General features: G+C 33.6%; 3 protein-coding genes across 3 annotated transcripts; 1 reads left to right on the top strand and 2 right to left on the bottom strand.

The window, feature by feature from the left end:
• Positions 1 to 3007: 3007 nt before the first annotated feature.
• LOC105324062 (complement C1q tumor necrosis factor-related protein 3) lies at positions 3008 to 5331 on the top strand. The gene is made up of 2 exons (XM_066084924.1): positions 3008 to 3489; positions 4809 to 5331. Exons 1-2 carry the CDS (start codon positions 3075 to 3077, stop codon positions 5228 to 5230), a joined length of 837 nt encoding a protein of 278 aa, XP_065940996.1. The 5' UTR covers positions 3008 to 3074; the 3' UTR covers positions 5231 to 5331.
• Positions 5332 to 5668: 337 nt separating this feature from the next.
• LOC105324063 (uncharacterized) lies at positions 5669 to 7292 on the bottom strand. Its single transcript, XM_011423118.4, has 4 exons — positions 7177 to 7292; positions 6990 to 7072; positions 6855 to 6906; positions 5669 to 6734 (listed from the first exon to the last, which is right to left on the bottom strand). The coding sequence occupies exons 1-4, from the start codon at positions 7191 to 7193 to the stop codon at positions 5834 to 5836; spliced, it is 1053 nt and encodes a 350-aa protein (XP_011421420.3). The 5' UTR covers positions 7194 to 7292; the 3' UTR covers positions 5669 to 5833.
• A 4209-nt stretch (positions 7293 to 11501) lies between these two features.
• Positions 11502 to 12858, bottom strand: LOC105337823 (protein lifeguard 1). Its single transcript, XM_034473697.2, has 5 exons — positions 12814 to 12858; positions 12452 to 12493; positions 12184 to 12273; positions 11980 to 12027; positions 11502 to 11798 (listed from the first exon to the last, which is right to left on the bottom strand). The coding sequence occupies exons 3-5, from the start codon at positions 12259 to 12261 to the stop codon at positions 11646 to 11648; spliced, it is 279 nt and encodes a 92-aa protein (XP_034329588.2). The 5' UTR covers positions 12262 to 12273; positions 12452 to 12493; positions 12814 to 12858; the 3' UTR covers positions 11502 to 11645.
• Positions 12859 to 14356: the final 1498 nt, after the last annotated feature.

Consider the following 14356-nt stretch of genomic DNA (forward strand, 5'->3'; position numbering starts at 1 on the left):
TATTGAAAATCTGACTGAAAGTTAAAATCTTTCAGAATACTTTTTTGTTTTTATCATAGGTACAGCATTTTATGCCTACATGCCTGCCGATGAAGCTAACCCAGGTCCAGACCACACCCTAATTTTTCGATCAGTAGTCACCAACATAGGGAATCACTACAACCAACACAATGGAATGTTTACATGTCCAAGTTATGGAGTCTATGCGTTCTCATGGACCATTGTTGTAGGAGATTTTATTGGAACACAGTTAGTCGTTAACTCAATGGCCGTAGGGGCTATGTACACAACTGCATATCATTTGGACGACATACAGACCTCAACTGGAATGGCTATAGTGGAGGTAAATCAAGGGGATGTTGTGTATGTCAGAGTAAATTCGGAAACATCGGTACATCATAAGGGCGATATTCGCAGTGCAGCGTACTACAAAACGTCGTTCTGTGGTTGGAAGCTCTTCTAAATGTATACATGCTGTACTGTTTTGTTTAACAATAAAGATATTACAATGTCAAGTATATTATATTAACTCTTTAATTTTGGTATTAAAAATTAATTTCCCAGAAAATCGATCATTTTTGTTTTAACAGATTGAATTCATTATGCCAAATTCAGCAATTTTGTTGTTACGAATTAAATTTGGTATTGGAGAAAGAGAGAGGTAGAAAATGTAAAGTTAGATATACATGTATAAAGGATATCTATATTGTGTGATTTTATATTTGCTTTATCGAACGAGCTTAAATGGCACGCCAAAATCACAAAAATAAGATAAACTTTAGTTTACGAACTGCAAACTATAGTTTATGAATCGTCAAATATAGTTTTCATATTTAAAACTATATTTAACGGTTGTTACCTATAGTTTACGAATGCAAATCTGACTAAAGTTTTTCTGTCTATAAATAAACGTTAACAATAGATTTTGCTGCCGAATCACATCAGCAAAGTAAAACTTACATTCGTTAACTATAATTGTTATACTTTCATGTTAAATACTGAAATCTGATTGGTTAAGACGCAGTTAATAATATTTTCTATTACCCTCAGCGTTAGCAACGCACTTAGAAACGGGTAACATTAAAAAATGTTACATGCTCGAAAATTATGCGCGTACGGTTCGCTGTAGAATTCACGTTATTCCTATATAGAAGCAGTAAAATTTTCTTAAGAATTAAGACATTCAGTATAACAAAATAAATAGTGCCTGTTTGGGAGGATAACAGTTGAAATTGACACCCCTCGAAAACCATTGTCAACCTCCGCTTCGCGTCGGTTGACAATGGTTTTCGAGGGGTGTCAATTTCAACTGTTACCCTCCCAAACAGGCACTATTTATATATTACAAGTTGTTGATTTAAGACATGAATATAATAATTTTTCTATTGATCGACGTATCAAAGAAAAAAAAATGATAATTATACTACAAAGCTTTCAAGACAGCCCTTTGAATGACACGAATTGATTTTGAGCAATCGATGATGCAACGTGCTATATGCGGTTATTGTCACCTTGCGCAGTACAATTTAGCACGTTATCTCAGAGATAAATACTGCTGTTTAATGTACAGTTTCACTGAAATAGACCGTGAAATAATTTTTTATATCTCTGAATTTATTTTCTTTTAGCTGTTTAGTACAGCAGTTAAACTGAAATACGAAGCTTGAATAGTCAAGTGTGTTGACATACACAAAGTTGCTAATGGTCGTTAATTTGAATTGATTCGAACAAGGAACAGTTGTTGATGTTTTATAAATAGATACTATAACTAGACTTTGACCCGTGCGTGCACGGGTTGACATTGTATATGATATCGGATATTTACGAAATAGATGCATCGACACAGAATAATCGAAATGTGTCACTGGACAGGCCTATACCACAGTTAAAATGCCTCTCATATACCCGTAATGTGTATAGCAAAAAATTGCAGAATCGCTGCGTAACGATTTTGAATTTTGAAGAAAATTTTGAAGAAAATTTATGAAGCTGCATTGAAAAAAAAACAGTCAAATTATTCGTAATAAACCATTCTGAGGCTGTAGATACCTTTCATCTAAAAATTTGATTCATATTCATGAAGAATTCAACACTTTCCCAAGCAACGTTTTTCGCTCACTTCGAGCGGACATTCGAAACTATCGGGATTTTTCATATTAAATGCATTGAGTTAGAGTTATCTCCCGTATTTCCTTTGAGAAACAGAATCTATATGAATAGATTGTAAAATCCCAAAAAATCCATATGATTTCCGGATTTTTTAAAGAAATTTTCGTTGATTATTAATAAGCGAAGCTTGGTTAAGAAAAAATAAAAACAAATTGGTAATCTTCAATTGCCAATAATGTTTAAAATATATAAAACAAATGACAGTACTCTTCCGATTTCTCGGTATTAATGACCAAAAATTCGAGTCTATTATTTTAATATATAGTAGTATAGATGATTCAAAATTAAAAGTACTGATTAAGGATACTTAAAATAGATTAAGGAATCATGTAATAAAGTCAGCAATGCAAAAAATTCGTTACGTAGACATGTAGCGACCATGTAAAGGATAGGATCTGGTCAGTAAATTACACACCACGAATAGGCCTTGCTACATATAATTATACTTGACAATGCATCAAATTACACTTGGTCAATTCATACCTGTGTAACGAATGTCACCTACTTTAAATTTGACTTTATTATGCTTTCTTGACAAATTAAGCAAGTTCAAAGTATATCAAAACGCAGAAACGAACGCTGTGTTCCATTAATCGGATTTGGATTTGACAGATTAAGAGATAGGTAGGTCAATTTAATGTATTGTATGGTACCTTATAATGTGAAAAAGATTTAATTACATCATTTACTCGTAAATAAATAGCAGCGTATCCATTCCTTCGATAGTTACGTAAATGTTTTGCGTGTTAAGTGGGATGGTTTTCTTTGCACAGAATATCTTTAAGCAAAGTGTATTTAAAATGGTCTTATAAAAGACCAATCGCATCTTGAACATACGTATAAAAAATGTTGAACCAACTTATTTAAAAACAAGAAAAGTGAAGTTTGAAGGCTCATTATAAAAAATGGAGCTTGCCGATATGCTACCAAGAACGATATTTGTCCCTCTAATGCTTATAAATGGATTTGGGTTCATTAATGCTGATGGTGACAGCTTTGGTCGCTTGGAAAATATTGCATTTGATCTACAAACCCAAATTCAGCATTTGTCGGACCAACTAAATGCACAAAATATTAAAATGCAAAATATGGAGGCTACTGTTGGCCAACAAAACGAGAAAATTGAAGCATTAAACAAATACTGTGAAATGAAAGACTGGTTGAAGATCAAAAATGAAAACGATAGAGTAGAAAATGTAAATCTGACGCTCAAACGTGATTCTACGCCTGATAATCTGGATCCCTCGCTAACTCCCGGTCTTCATAGAAAGAAGAGAGACTTGGAACCTAGAGTTTCAAGACAGAAGAGGCTTATACTGGGTAAGCTGCTTAAAGAATTTTTTAGTGAGAAAGGTATATGCAGTATACACGGATTTGCAGTGACAGTACGTCAAAGAGGCATAGCGATGGATGGTCATTTTAAAATTCGGTAAATTATACTGCTTTAAATTGAAGATTGTCATAGCGTACCTAATCCTTCGTGGTCATTCATCTTTACTTACATGTGTACGGTTTCTTCTTTGCGTCATAGATATTAACAAATTATTGACTATGTTAACATGTTTATTCCAGTAGTTAAAACTAAATACGTCTCTCAGGCGCAATCAGCTTATTATTTTATTTTACTTACACACCTTAATGAAAATTCATACAGCAGGATGAAAATTGTAATGGAAACTGTATGTCTACCGACAAGGCCAGAAAGATGTATTATAGAATATCTTGACAACCATTGAATTATTAATCTATAAATAGCATAATCTATATTGCATGTACATACTTAACTATACGATATAAACGCATAAATGCCAATTTTTCGAGGGAATTGTTATTATTCGCATTTGATGTTATGTTGCTTCGTCCCTTGCCAAAAAATACCGCGTTGAGCTGAACGGCAATCATTGTAATTTTGGATAGCGGTTTACAATTATATTATCACACATTAGCATATCGTGCCAAACATTCATTTTTATGACATACACGATTAAAAAAAAACTTTTTTTGTAGTTATTCATTTAGAAGCGTCACTAATGTCTAACTGAATGAACTACAAGTATTTTGCATTGGGACATGTAACAACAATTAATCAACGTTGTTGCTTCCTTGTTATTAGATGAGTATTAGATGAGCACATATAGTATAGCATTGAATCATGATTTTTTGAAGTATACACTCTCATAACTGCAGCGGTGTGTGAATACAAATTGAGTAACGCGCGTTAGCGCGTTATGAAAATTTGTATGCACACACCGCTGCAGTTATGAGAGTGTATACTTCAAAAAATTATGATTAAATGCTTATATTTACATTTTTTAACTTCTTGCCTTGTCTGCAAATGTGATTCATACCTTAAAATTCCTATCTTATCCTAAGGGTAAGTTAATATTAATGGAAGAGCCACAGTAACCGCCACAAGCGTGAACTATGATTTTCGCTTGTGACGTTGCAGTTTACAGCGTTAAATGTTTTTGACGTCATAATAAAACTCGTCAATTTGACCTTTGACTACTTGTTGCATTTAGAGGCATTTGAAGATCACAGAATTTAATGGAAAAACACAGTAAAATGTAAATATTAAGAAATATAATGTAATCAGTTTGTCTAGTATGTTGTCAATGTATCTACGATCTGAATTGCAGGAGAGCCCACCCACCAAGAAGTAGCTTTCTACGCCTACATGTCAAGCCATCTGGCAAGCCCCGGGCACGGACAGCAACTAGTTTTCCAGACCGCGGTCACTAATGTCGGTAACCACTACAACCGCCACAGTGGAATCTTCACGGCCCCCGTCCCAGGGATCTACGTTTTCAGCTGGACCCTGGCGGTATCAGAGGGCCACTATATCTACACTCAGATCTTTGTCAATTCTAATGCGGTCGGGGCGACATACACGAGTGCGTACGGGGTAAACAATGTCCGAACCACGACGGGACTGGTTGTCGTGCAGCTGAACGCGATGGATGTGGTCTCCATCCGGGTTAACATGAACGGAGCTTTGGATGCAACCGTGTACAGCAATGATTATCACAAATCAAGTTTCAGCGGTTGGAAAATCAACTGAAGAAATTTATTTTTACATGTATATACTGTATACATGCATTTGTATTATGCTCCTGTCTGTATCATCGCCATAAAACTGCAAATAAATGGAAAATTTCTCGCCATTCGATTCACAGTGTTGTTATGAAAATGAGGTGGGCCAAAAGCATATTTTCAGTTTCTTAATTAAGTAAATTAAACGAATTTAAATTTTCCGGGGGGGGGGGCATTCAGACCCTTGCCAGTTATACATTATGTGTTCAAAAGGTATTTTTATATGTCTATATTTATATTAAGCTATGTAATATGTCCCACTTTAAGGCAATATTTCCATGGTTTGTTGAGAGAGAGAGAGAGAGAGAGAGAGAGAGAGAGAGAGAGAGAGAGAGAGAGGGATTGAGATGGGTATAAGCGTTTTCAAATTCTACATATGTACCGGGTTTATGTTAAAAAAAAAACAAAGCACATTCATGTTTTAAAATAATCATTTAAGATAAAATCAAACAATTATAAACAATCATATTTTTTCTAAAATATATTAATATCATTATTAAAATTAAATAATTTCTTTATATTCAATTCATTAAAGTAAAATGTGTTCATGCGAGCAATCGCTGAATGCAGGTCACAAGTGCGGTAAAGCAGAAGTGGATTGTTTGTAATGACATCTCCGCAATTTGGTAGATGTTCTCTGTTTGTTATCATGTGCCGGTGGACTGGGGATGCGTGGCAAAATTAAATCACACTGAGATGATGCGTGTAATGATTTATCCCTCTTGGTTTTCTTTGAATACGACAAATCCACGTCTTTTAACTTTCGATCAGAGCTTTGCATCAGATTTTGAGAACTGTAGATTGTAGTTGCGATATCCAAATCAGGGATAGCTTTTGAGACGCAAATAACAGGTAATGGTAATCTACTCTGTTCCCGTGATTCTTTTGTTTGTTTTGGAGACCAGAATGAGAGAAAGTCTTCTGTTGTCAAACCCGTTTTTCTAACAGGAATTCTACTTGGAGCTTTTTTCAAGTCAAATGTCTCTTTCAAATGCACTTCTTCAAGTACCCTTTTCCTCACACCCGTTGAATAATCTGGAATTGCGCGCACCTTTTCTTTACTACGCAAAGCTGTAGGTACAACTGGAGCTTCGGTGTGCTTGTAACTCGCGGTCACTCTAACAACCGGTTTTCCGATTGGTGGTAACTTCACTCCTTTGCTTAAAGCAGGAACAGCGTAGCTAGGAGGTATGTTCCGTTGCTTGTTTTGTTTCCGAATTTCCTCTAGCGCCGAGTCTCGTTTCCATCGGAGATGGTCAAGGGAGGCCCAATCGTCTACGTCAGCTGCGATTTTCTGGAATTGTTTACGAGCCTTCATCAGTTTCTCCTCCATCTCAAACACGCGTTCGTGCATCCCGAACTCCTTCATACCCCAGACATCAAGTGCCTCCTGAGGAAGTCGTGCGTTCATCAATTCTTGTTGAATTCTGTTTCTTTCTCTCAAATTCTCCTGGCAAAGTTTCATCCAATAACTGAAAAAAGAGTGATACAATGAGAGAGGTTGATGTGATAAAAAAAAATTAACCTTCTTTATATCAGGTTCAAACAATTACAAATGATTGATAAGAATTTGTTGAATTACAATTACCAACCTGACAAAGCTGCTATGTGATGAGGGTAGCTCAATTTTGTCATCGGTCCATCCTACAGAAAGAGGAGAAAAGTACATAAATTTGAGAAAATGTTCTAAAGAAATATTACATGTATACATTGTATTAGATGATTACCCGCATCCGCAGGATTGTTCTGAAAGAAGGTATATTCCGTCTCCTGATCAACGTAAAGCTTTTCTTCTGCTATACAAGGAAGTCTGTAAATAAAACCCCACGATTTTAACGAAATTCGAATCAGTTTAAACAATACGTATAAATTTTAATAAAATCATTAAGCTCTTAAATTTCACATTAGCAATACCTCTCATAAAATGCCATTCTGTCAAGGTTTTAACATCCGAATAAGACAAACGTCTAGATCTGTATACTTCACAAAGTTGTTAACGAAGCGATAACGTTTAGGTCACTATGACGTCATACTACTGTTACGTCATAAAAGTTATTTCGTTGTATCACTACACATTCGAATATTTGTTCCGTCAAATATAGTTCTATATTTTGTACTGAATGCTTATAAAAAGAATTTATAAGAATGTATAGTGTTTTAATCTATCATTGACAATCTTTACAGAGAGATGTGCCCAATTCACATTCACCGATTCACTCGCGGTCGGGTATACATATGCTAAGAGAGGTTTACTACAACGCAAACGATCCCGCGCAGTATGTCAATGGAAAATCCTGATTACACTGAAAAATAGATGTAGAAATTTGGAACGAATTTGAACACTAGCAACCAGTTTCTAAATTTTAGCATTCGATTTAATGGAAAACATATTTTATGTGAATTTTACTGATGCATTTGTGTTTAAGTTTTGATCGTTTATTGCAATAAGGATATAAAAAATTAAATCTAAAATGTATTGTAGGAATAAAACATTGATTTTTTTTTTAAAGAACATTGTGCTGATTTCATAGAAGAAAAAGTTGTCTAAATGCTAATTAATGTACCTGCAACCTGACATTGAACAAATCAGGATGCTTTTATTTAATCAGATTGTCGAAATTTTGTGCGCACAGAACGCAATGATATCACTCATCGATAATCTATAACAATGATAACAATACAAAAACAAAACAAAACCGATAAAACAATTAACCGAATTTGGGGGAGGGGGCAACTCCATCTTAATTCAATTTTCTATATGTATATTTTAGATAAAAAATGTTAGATGTGAGAAAAAGTGGGGGCTGTGTGTGTGGGTGGGGGGGGGGGGGGCGGCTGATACTACTTGCCTGTTTATCATGCAGCCCGGGTTTATCTCTACTCGAGTGATTCTATGCCAATCCCTTGTTTCGGGGGGGGGGGGGGGGGTCTCCTTAAATACCAGGGTAGTAACGGAAAGCCGTATGTCTACCACTAAATTACTAAATCAGTTTTACGTGCTTTATCTATTAGTTTGTATCGGTTCATGTCTACATGATTTATAAAATTAGAGTTACAATGCTATATTACGTTTTAAGAAGTTGTACTGCGCACAAAAACTTGCTTTAGTTTTGAACTGATTAATCTTATTTTCGACGGATACTGGCTTTGCCTTAAAATAATTTTTCACTGTTTAATTTTTACAAAGTCATAGATTTATCAATGATTTCATAATATTTATTGTTGGTATTCAACAATAGCCTTTGTGTTAATTGATAAAATATAAAGAAATAATTTTCATTCATAACATGTACATGTATATAACACAGTTATAGCAGGGTTTATAACAGTTATGAAATGAATGTGTTTAAGGAGGTTTGAGAACAAAAATGAAATAAAAATGAAACAAAAATACATTTGGTTGATTTATTAAGAAACCTTTTGGGAAGAACACCATAACTTTGATGAAAAAAAGGTAGATTCATTCTCCAGAATTGTTAATCATTGGCTATCGATCTGCGTCTTACAGACACGTGGCATCGGATTTGGGTTTTTTTAAGTGAGGGGACAGACATTCCCCCAGCATATTGAAAAACAAAAAAGTAATAAAATAAAAAAAAAAAATAAAGAAATAATTGAACTAAAAACAAAACTCTAAAATTATTAAGCTTTTAAATATAAACAAAAAATGTTCCTCGAATTAGAATCCTGGCCCATACTTCATGTTTTTCTTAACGAGTCAGAGTTGATCTTTTTAAGCATGTGAAGTTTATTAATTAGCACTAATTATATAGTATGTAATAATACAATGTAATCTCTGTAAACCACTGTGAAATGGTGTTGAGATCGATGCGGTCCTAGGCTTTCCACGGAGCGAACAGGAATAAGTTAAGCATGCAAGTTGAGATCGAAATAAATTAATAAATATTAAGTAGTCCTATACTCGGCACTACATGGACTCAATCATTAAAAGCTTAGCTTTAAAAGATAAATATATATTCCAGCAATACATATTCAAAAGAAAATATGTATGTTTACATGCTAGTTTGGTTGTTATCACCTCTCAGACGGGTGTACCCCCTTGCGAAAATTATTGACAATTATGAAATTTGCCAGACGTCCGTTTTTCCTAAAAATAATTACCAATTTTGGGAAAATTAGAACTGAACATACAAAATAGAGTATAAATATTTATTTAAGCCATATCTCATCAATAATTTTGCGCAAATTTTTGTAAGTAATTACGCTTTATGGACCTGATGTATCAAAATAGAATACAAAAAATGCAATGCTAGTATCGCGTTTGGTATTTTTTTTTACTATTTTATGGACTCAAACTTAAATTCATGGTGTTTATTCTATAGATTGACATCTTAGAAAAAAGATTTGGTAAAATAAATTATATGTTGACGGATTACTTTTCACGCTATAAGCTCTAAACCAAGTAGACCCTGACGGAAAAATTCGTAAAAATCACATTTTGCTACAGTTTTCTGCCTAGATCTGTCAACAATGCTAGATATCATTTAAACATTAATTAATAGACGATTGATTAAATTCGAAATAGCGTCTGTCTCTAAATTTAAACCGGTTTTAGTAATAGAAAAAGAAAAATTCGAGGGGGGGGGGTCAAAACAAAGAAGATATAAGCATACCTGAGATTCTGGTTAATCAGAAACTTCGTTTTTCATTTTACTTAAACAGAATCGAGTTTCTCAACATTAATCATTTCTATCTCTCATAGAATACATATATTACCGTTCTAATTGCGTGGACCCTGAGGTCCACGCAGAAAAGATATAAGCGAGGTTAAACCGGATGCTATGGGGAAAATGCAACCTGCGCATGAGCTAGCCTGGTTCCTGTGCGTAATGGGTAGCTCAAGGAACCAGGCTAGCACACGTTAACGTTCATCTGAATCAGGATCGGGATTCCGTGCCACATGCACACTTATATAAGTTCAAAGGCGCTGTAATTGTAAAGTTGTCGGTAAACAGTACAGAAACGAAGTATTACTTTTAAAGAAACGATTGGCATGTGATATGAACTGTCAGTAGTATGAAATAAGTTAATGTTATGCCGAAACTACAACATGCATCAAATATAGCATAATTTGCAATGTATCGTTGTTTTCCGAAGACACATTTAACATAACGTTTACCTTTATAGTAGGCGAGGCTAGAGTACTTCCCGATTAAAGTTTGAAGCATTTAAGTATGATTGAATAATTATGTCACTGTAAAAAAGGTTAAATTTCAAGAAAAATGCATTAAAAAATGAAATTTTTAATTTACACAAAGCTGTCCCTGCATAGTTAACAAAGTAGTGCGTATTGTAATGTGTGAGCAAATAGTAGAATTCACCGAATGCCTGATACTATACATGCAAACTTCATTAATAGATAGATCATGATTATTTAGGAAGTATGAAGCCTTTTAATTCTGAAATAAAAAGTCGGGGCTATACATACATGTACATTTATTGGTCAACAACGTACAAATTTAGTGGTTAAAAGCATAGGGCTAGGTCGGTGGAATCTCTGATAATCTTAAGGCTTTCACGTTTTCGTTGGAAACACATGCAAATGGTCCACGTATTGTAGTCCTTGTTAAAGGACAGCAACTTGTTGCTTATTATTGCCATTGTTAACAACAGCGATGTAGAGCAAAATCAATACCGGGTATCAAAAACGCTTTGTAAAAGTCGAACCAATATTGTAAAATCCGTATTATGACGTAGTGCGATACTCGGACTACTTTAAGTCTAAAACACCGTAATAGTTCTTGTAAAATGTATAGTGTATAGATCTATTTGATTTAAAAAGAATAAAATTCTACAGTGCACATAAATAATACCAATGTGATCACTCGTTTCCCCCAGTTCACATTTTTATTACTAAAAATCCAACAGATTTTGATTGCGTGTTTACATTTGTATCAAAAGTGTTATATGAAACATAGCTGTAAATATTTTGAACGTTTATATTTATATACACATGTATGACATTTTATTTGCATGTGAAAAAAATTGTTTGTGAATTATTGTATAGGGACATGGTTACATAAGTTTTAGAACTTGTGCATGCCTAGTCACATTGTAATTATATAACAATAAAATAAGTTCAAACCAACCCAAACTAATATATGATATATCATTTTATTTACAATTTATTTTAAATTCTATTTACAGTGTTCCAAAGTCAAATTTCAATTAACAATATTTCATGGCAACCATTCATCACCATGCAACTCCAAAAAAAAAAAAAAAAAGAATATTCGCTATAATAAATGAAAAATGCCTCAAATAAACTCTAATATTTAGGTCGGGAATAAACATGATTTTTGACATTCAATTTATCTCGATAACTTTGACCTCCTTGCATTGTGAACCCTTTTGACAATGAATTATTTTTTGGCTTCTCTAACAATAGACAGGATATGAAAGAACAAGATGACGCCATCCAGGTACAGATTAAGGGAAGCAAATATGTAATCCTCTGGGGACAGGCTGTATTTGTGTTTTCCTCCAAGCATAAACTGGATGTCAATAACAAAATACTAGAAAAGAAATTTGATATACATTTATAGAGATAAAAATTGAACAATACATCTTAAAATCAAGAAATTATTGTATTACCATCCAAAAATACCATTCAAATTTTTCATAACATAAAAAAGTAAAAATGGGTGCTCGAACTTCTGTCTGATATATCTAATATTTCTGTGAAGATCTACTTACAATTGAAAATAACAGAGCTCCAAGGCTAGCGAGGAATACAGACAAAACCTGGACCAAAACAATGAAATTAAATACCAGTAAAGCAGTTGCTATGGAATATGTTTGTGTATATAATATTGGGGTGGGCTCAAAATACTTGCTTATAAACATAATTTTATTTAATACAATAACGGTGTAGTACATACGTTCTAGATTTGTTCTTACCTCCTTATTTAAAATGATCGCAAAAAATCCAAACTCGATGAGGACATTGAGAGACACAAAGAGAAATCCGGCGGACATAGTAAAGTCAAACTGCCAAAAATAAACAAAGATATAAACTACAATATGACAGAAAACTCGCTAATATAAAGATATGTGTCTGCTGTACTTAGTAAGATAAATTTTAAACTAATTTAATTCAAATACAAAAACCTGTATTACACTCATACAAAGAATGCACAAACAGGTTTAAAAATCAAATTAGACTCACTTTAGTTTGAAAGGAGAAGATGACAAGTCCAAAGCATACACCCTGTTAAAAGAAAATTAATAAATTAATTTTTACACAGAAATTCACGTTACATTGTTTTCACACTTGCGTTCTTGTCGTTGACATTGAATTCATCTAATCCTTATTTACTTAAAAAATTTCCCTCCTTTGAATCAATTCTTATTATATTTTGAACAGAAAATATACTTTTTAGACCTTGTGTAACTTTTCATATATTTCATGTATATTCATATCTATATTTCACCTTAACATTATTTAAAGTCAAACTGAGAGGAAAGTTCACAAATTTTTTAAAAATCTAAAGTAATTTTAGGTTTCGCCGATGGTGACGGAATTCATACAGCAGTGATTCCTGCGGCCAGCAAAACAGCCTCTTCATCGTAATGACTGTGGATGAAAAAGAATTATAAACATTGTTATTATAAAACTATTTTAACAAATATTTTCACATTTTAACAATGATAAACATTGTTATTATAAAACTATTATTCAATCAACCTTATTTCTTCTTGTGTTTATACTTTACTTTTCACATTCATGTTAAATGAATGGTGATTGTTCTCAATATAATGAGAACAGAATTTGTGTAAACGATGGTTTACTTGAATAAATACATTATCGTTTACTGGAGTTTTTCATTCTCAGAAGAAACTTATTGTTTTAGAATAAACAAGATGTGTTTGGAAAAGATGTTCACCCATGATAAGTTCCATGGAAGCAAAGTTACATGTAGTTTTACCTTTGAAATACTAGTATATTATTGAAACTTGACTGACATTGCAGAAATAAATTTTTAGCGGTCTTAATACCAGCTATCTAGTTGATATAAGATTTCATTTTTAAAAGTTGTTGGCAGACAGACAGACAAATCAATAGGCCTTATTGTATTATAATAAGGTAGAATCGTACATTGTATAAAAGTTCAAAACAAATATGTCTGACATGAAAGTGAGGGCAATGCATTTTCAAATTTTTATGTTTTACTATTGGTTTTCTTCATATCAAATGCAAATATAATTGCGTCCATTTGTCTGACTGTACAACGAATCTTGAGCAAGGTGAGCAAGTGAAATCCGACCCATATTCATATTTCGTCCAAACTAACCACATCACAAGTCTGCATGTTAGCTATTTGAAATTGCTTTTTAAATAATAAGGAATCATTCGTTGTGTATTATGAGGTGATAATTTTGGCCGGGGCGTGGTCAAATCTAATAAAGCCCGAAGGGCTTTATGATAGATTTGACCACGCTACAAACGAAATCATCGCATGATAATATTCAAAGAATGATTCCTTATTACTTATCTTTTAAAGTTATTTCCAATTTTTAACCGGGTTTTCCAACGAAAAAATCCGGTTATTAAAATGGTGAAAATGGCGGGCGGGCGGATGGCGGGCGGGCGGGCGGCTGCCAAAAGGGTACCCTCATTGTACGGATAACTCCTCCTACAGTTTTCAAGATAGGAAGTTGTTCTTTTGCAGATCATTTGTACATATATCAGAGGTGTGCATATTGCTAGGATTTTGATTTCCGATAATTTATCGAAAAAATACCAGCTTTTGAACTTAGTCATTTTTTTGCAAAATATTGCATATAGGGCACCCTCATTGTACGGATAACTCCTCCTACAGTTCTCAAGATAGGAAGTTGTTCTTTTGCAGATCAATTGTACATATATCAGAGGTGTGCATATTGCTAGGATTTTGATTTCCGATAATTTATCGAAAAAATACCAGCTTTTGAACTTAGTCATTTTTTGGCAACATGTTGCATATAGGGTACCCTCATTGTACGGATAACTCCTCCTACAGTTTTCAAGATAGGAAGTTGTTCTTTTGCAGATCAATTGTACATATATCAGAGGTGTGCATATTGCTAGGAT

Source organism: Magallana gigas, chromosome 5 (assembly GCF_963853765.1).
Source record: "Magallana gigas chromosome 5, xbMagGiga1.1, whole genome shotgun sequence".
NCBI lineage: Eukaryota > Metazoa > Mollusca > Bivalvia > Ostreida > Ostreidae > Magallana > Magallana gigas.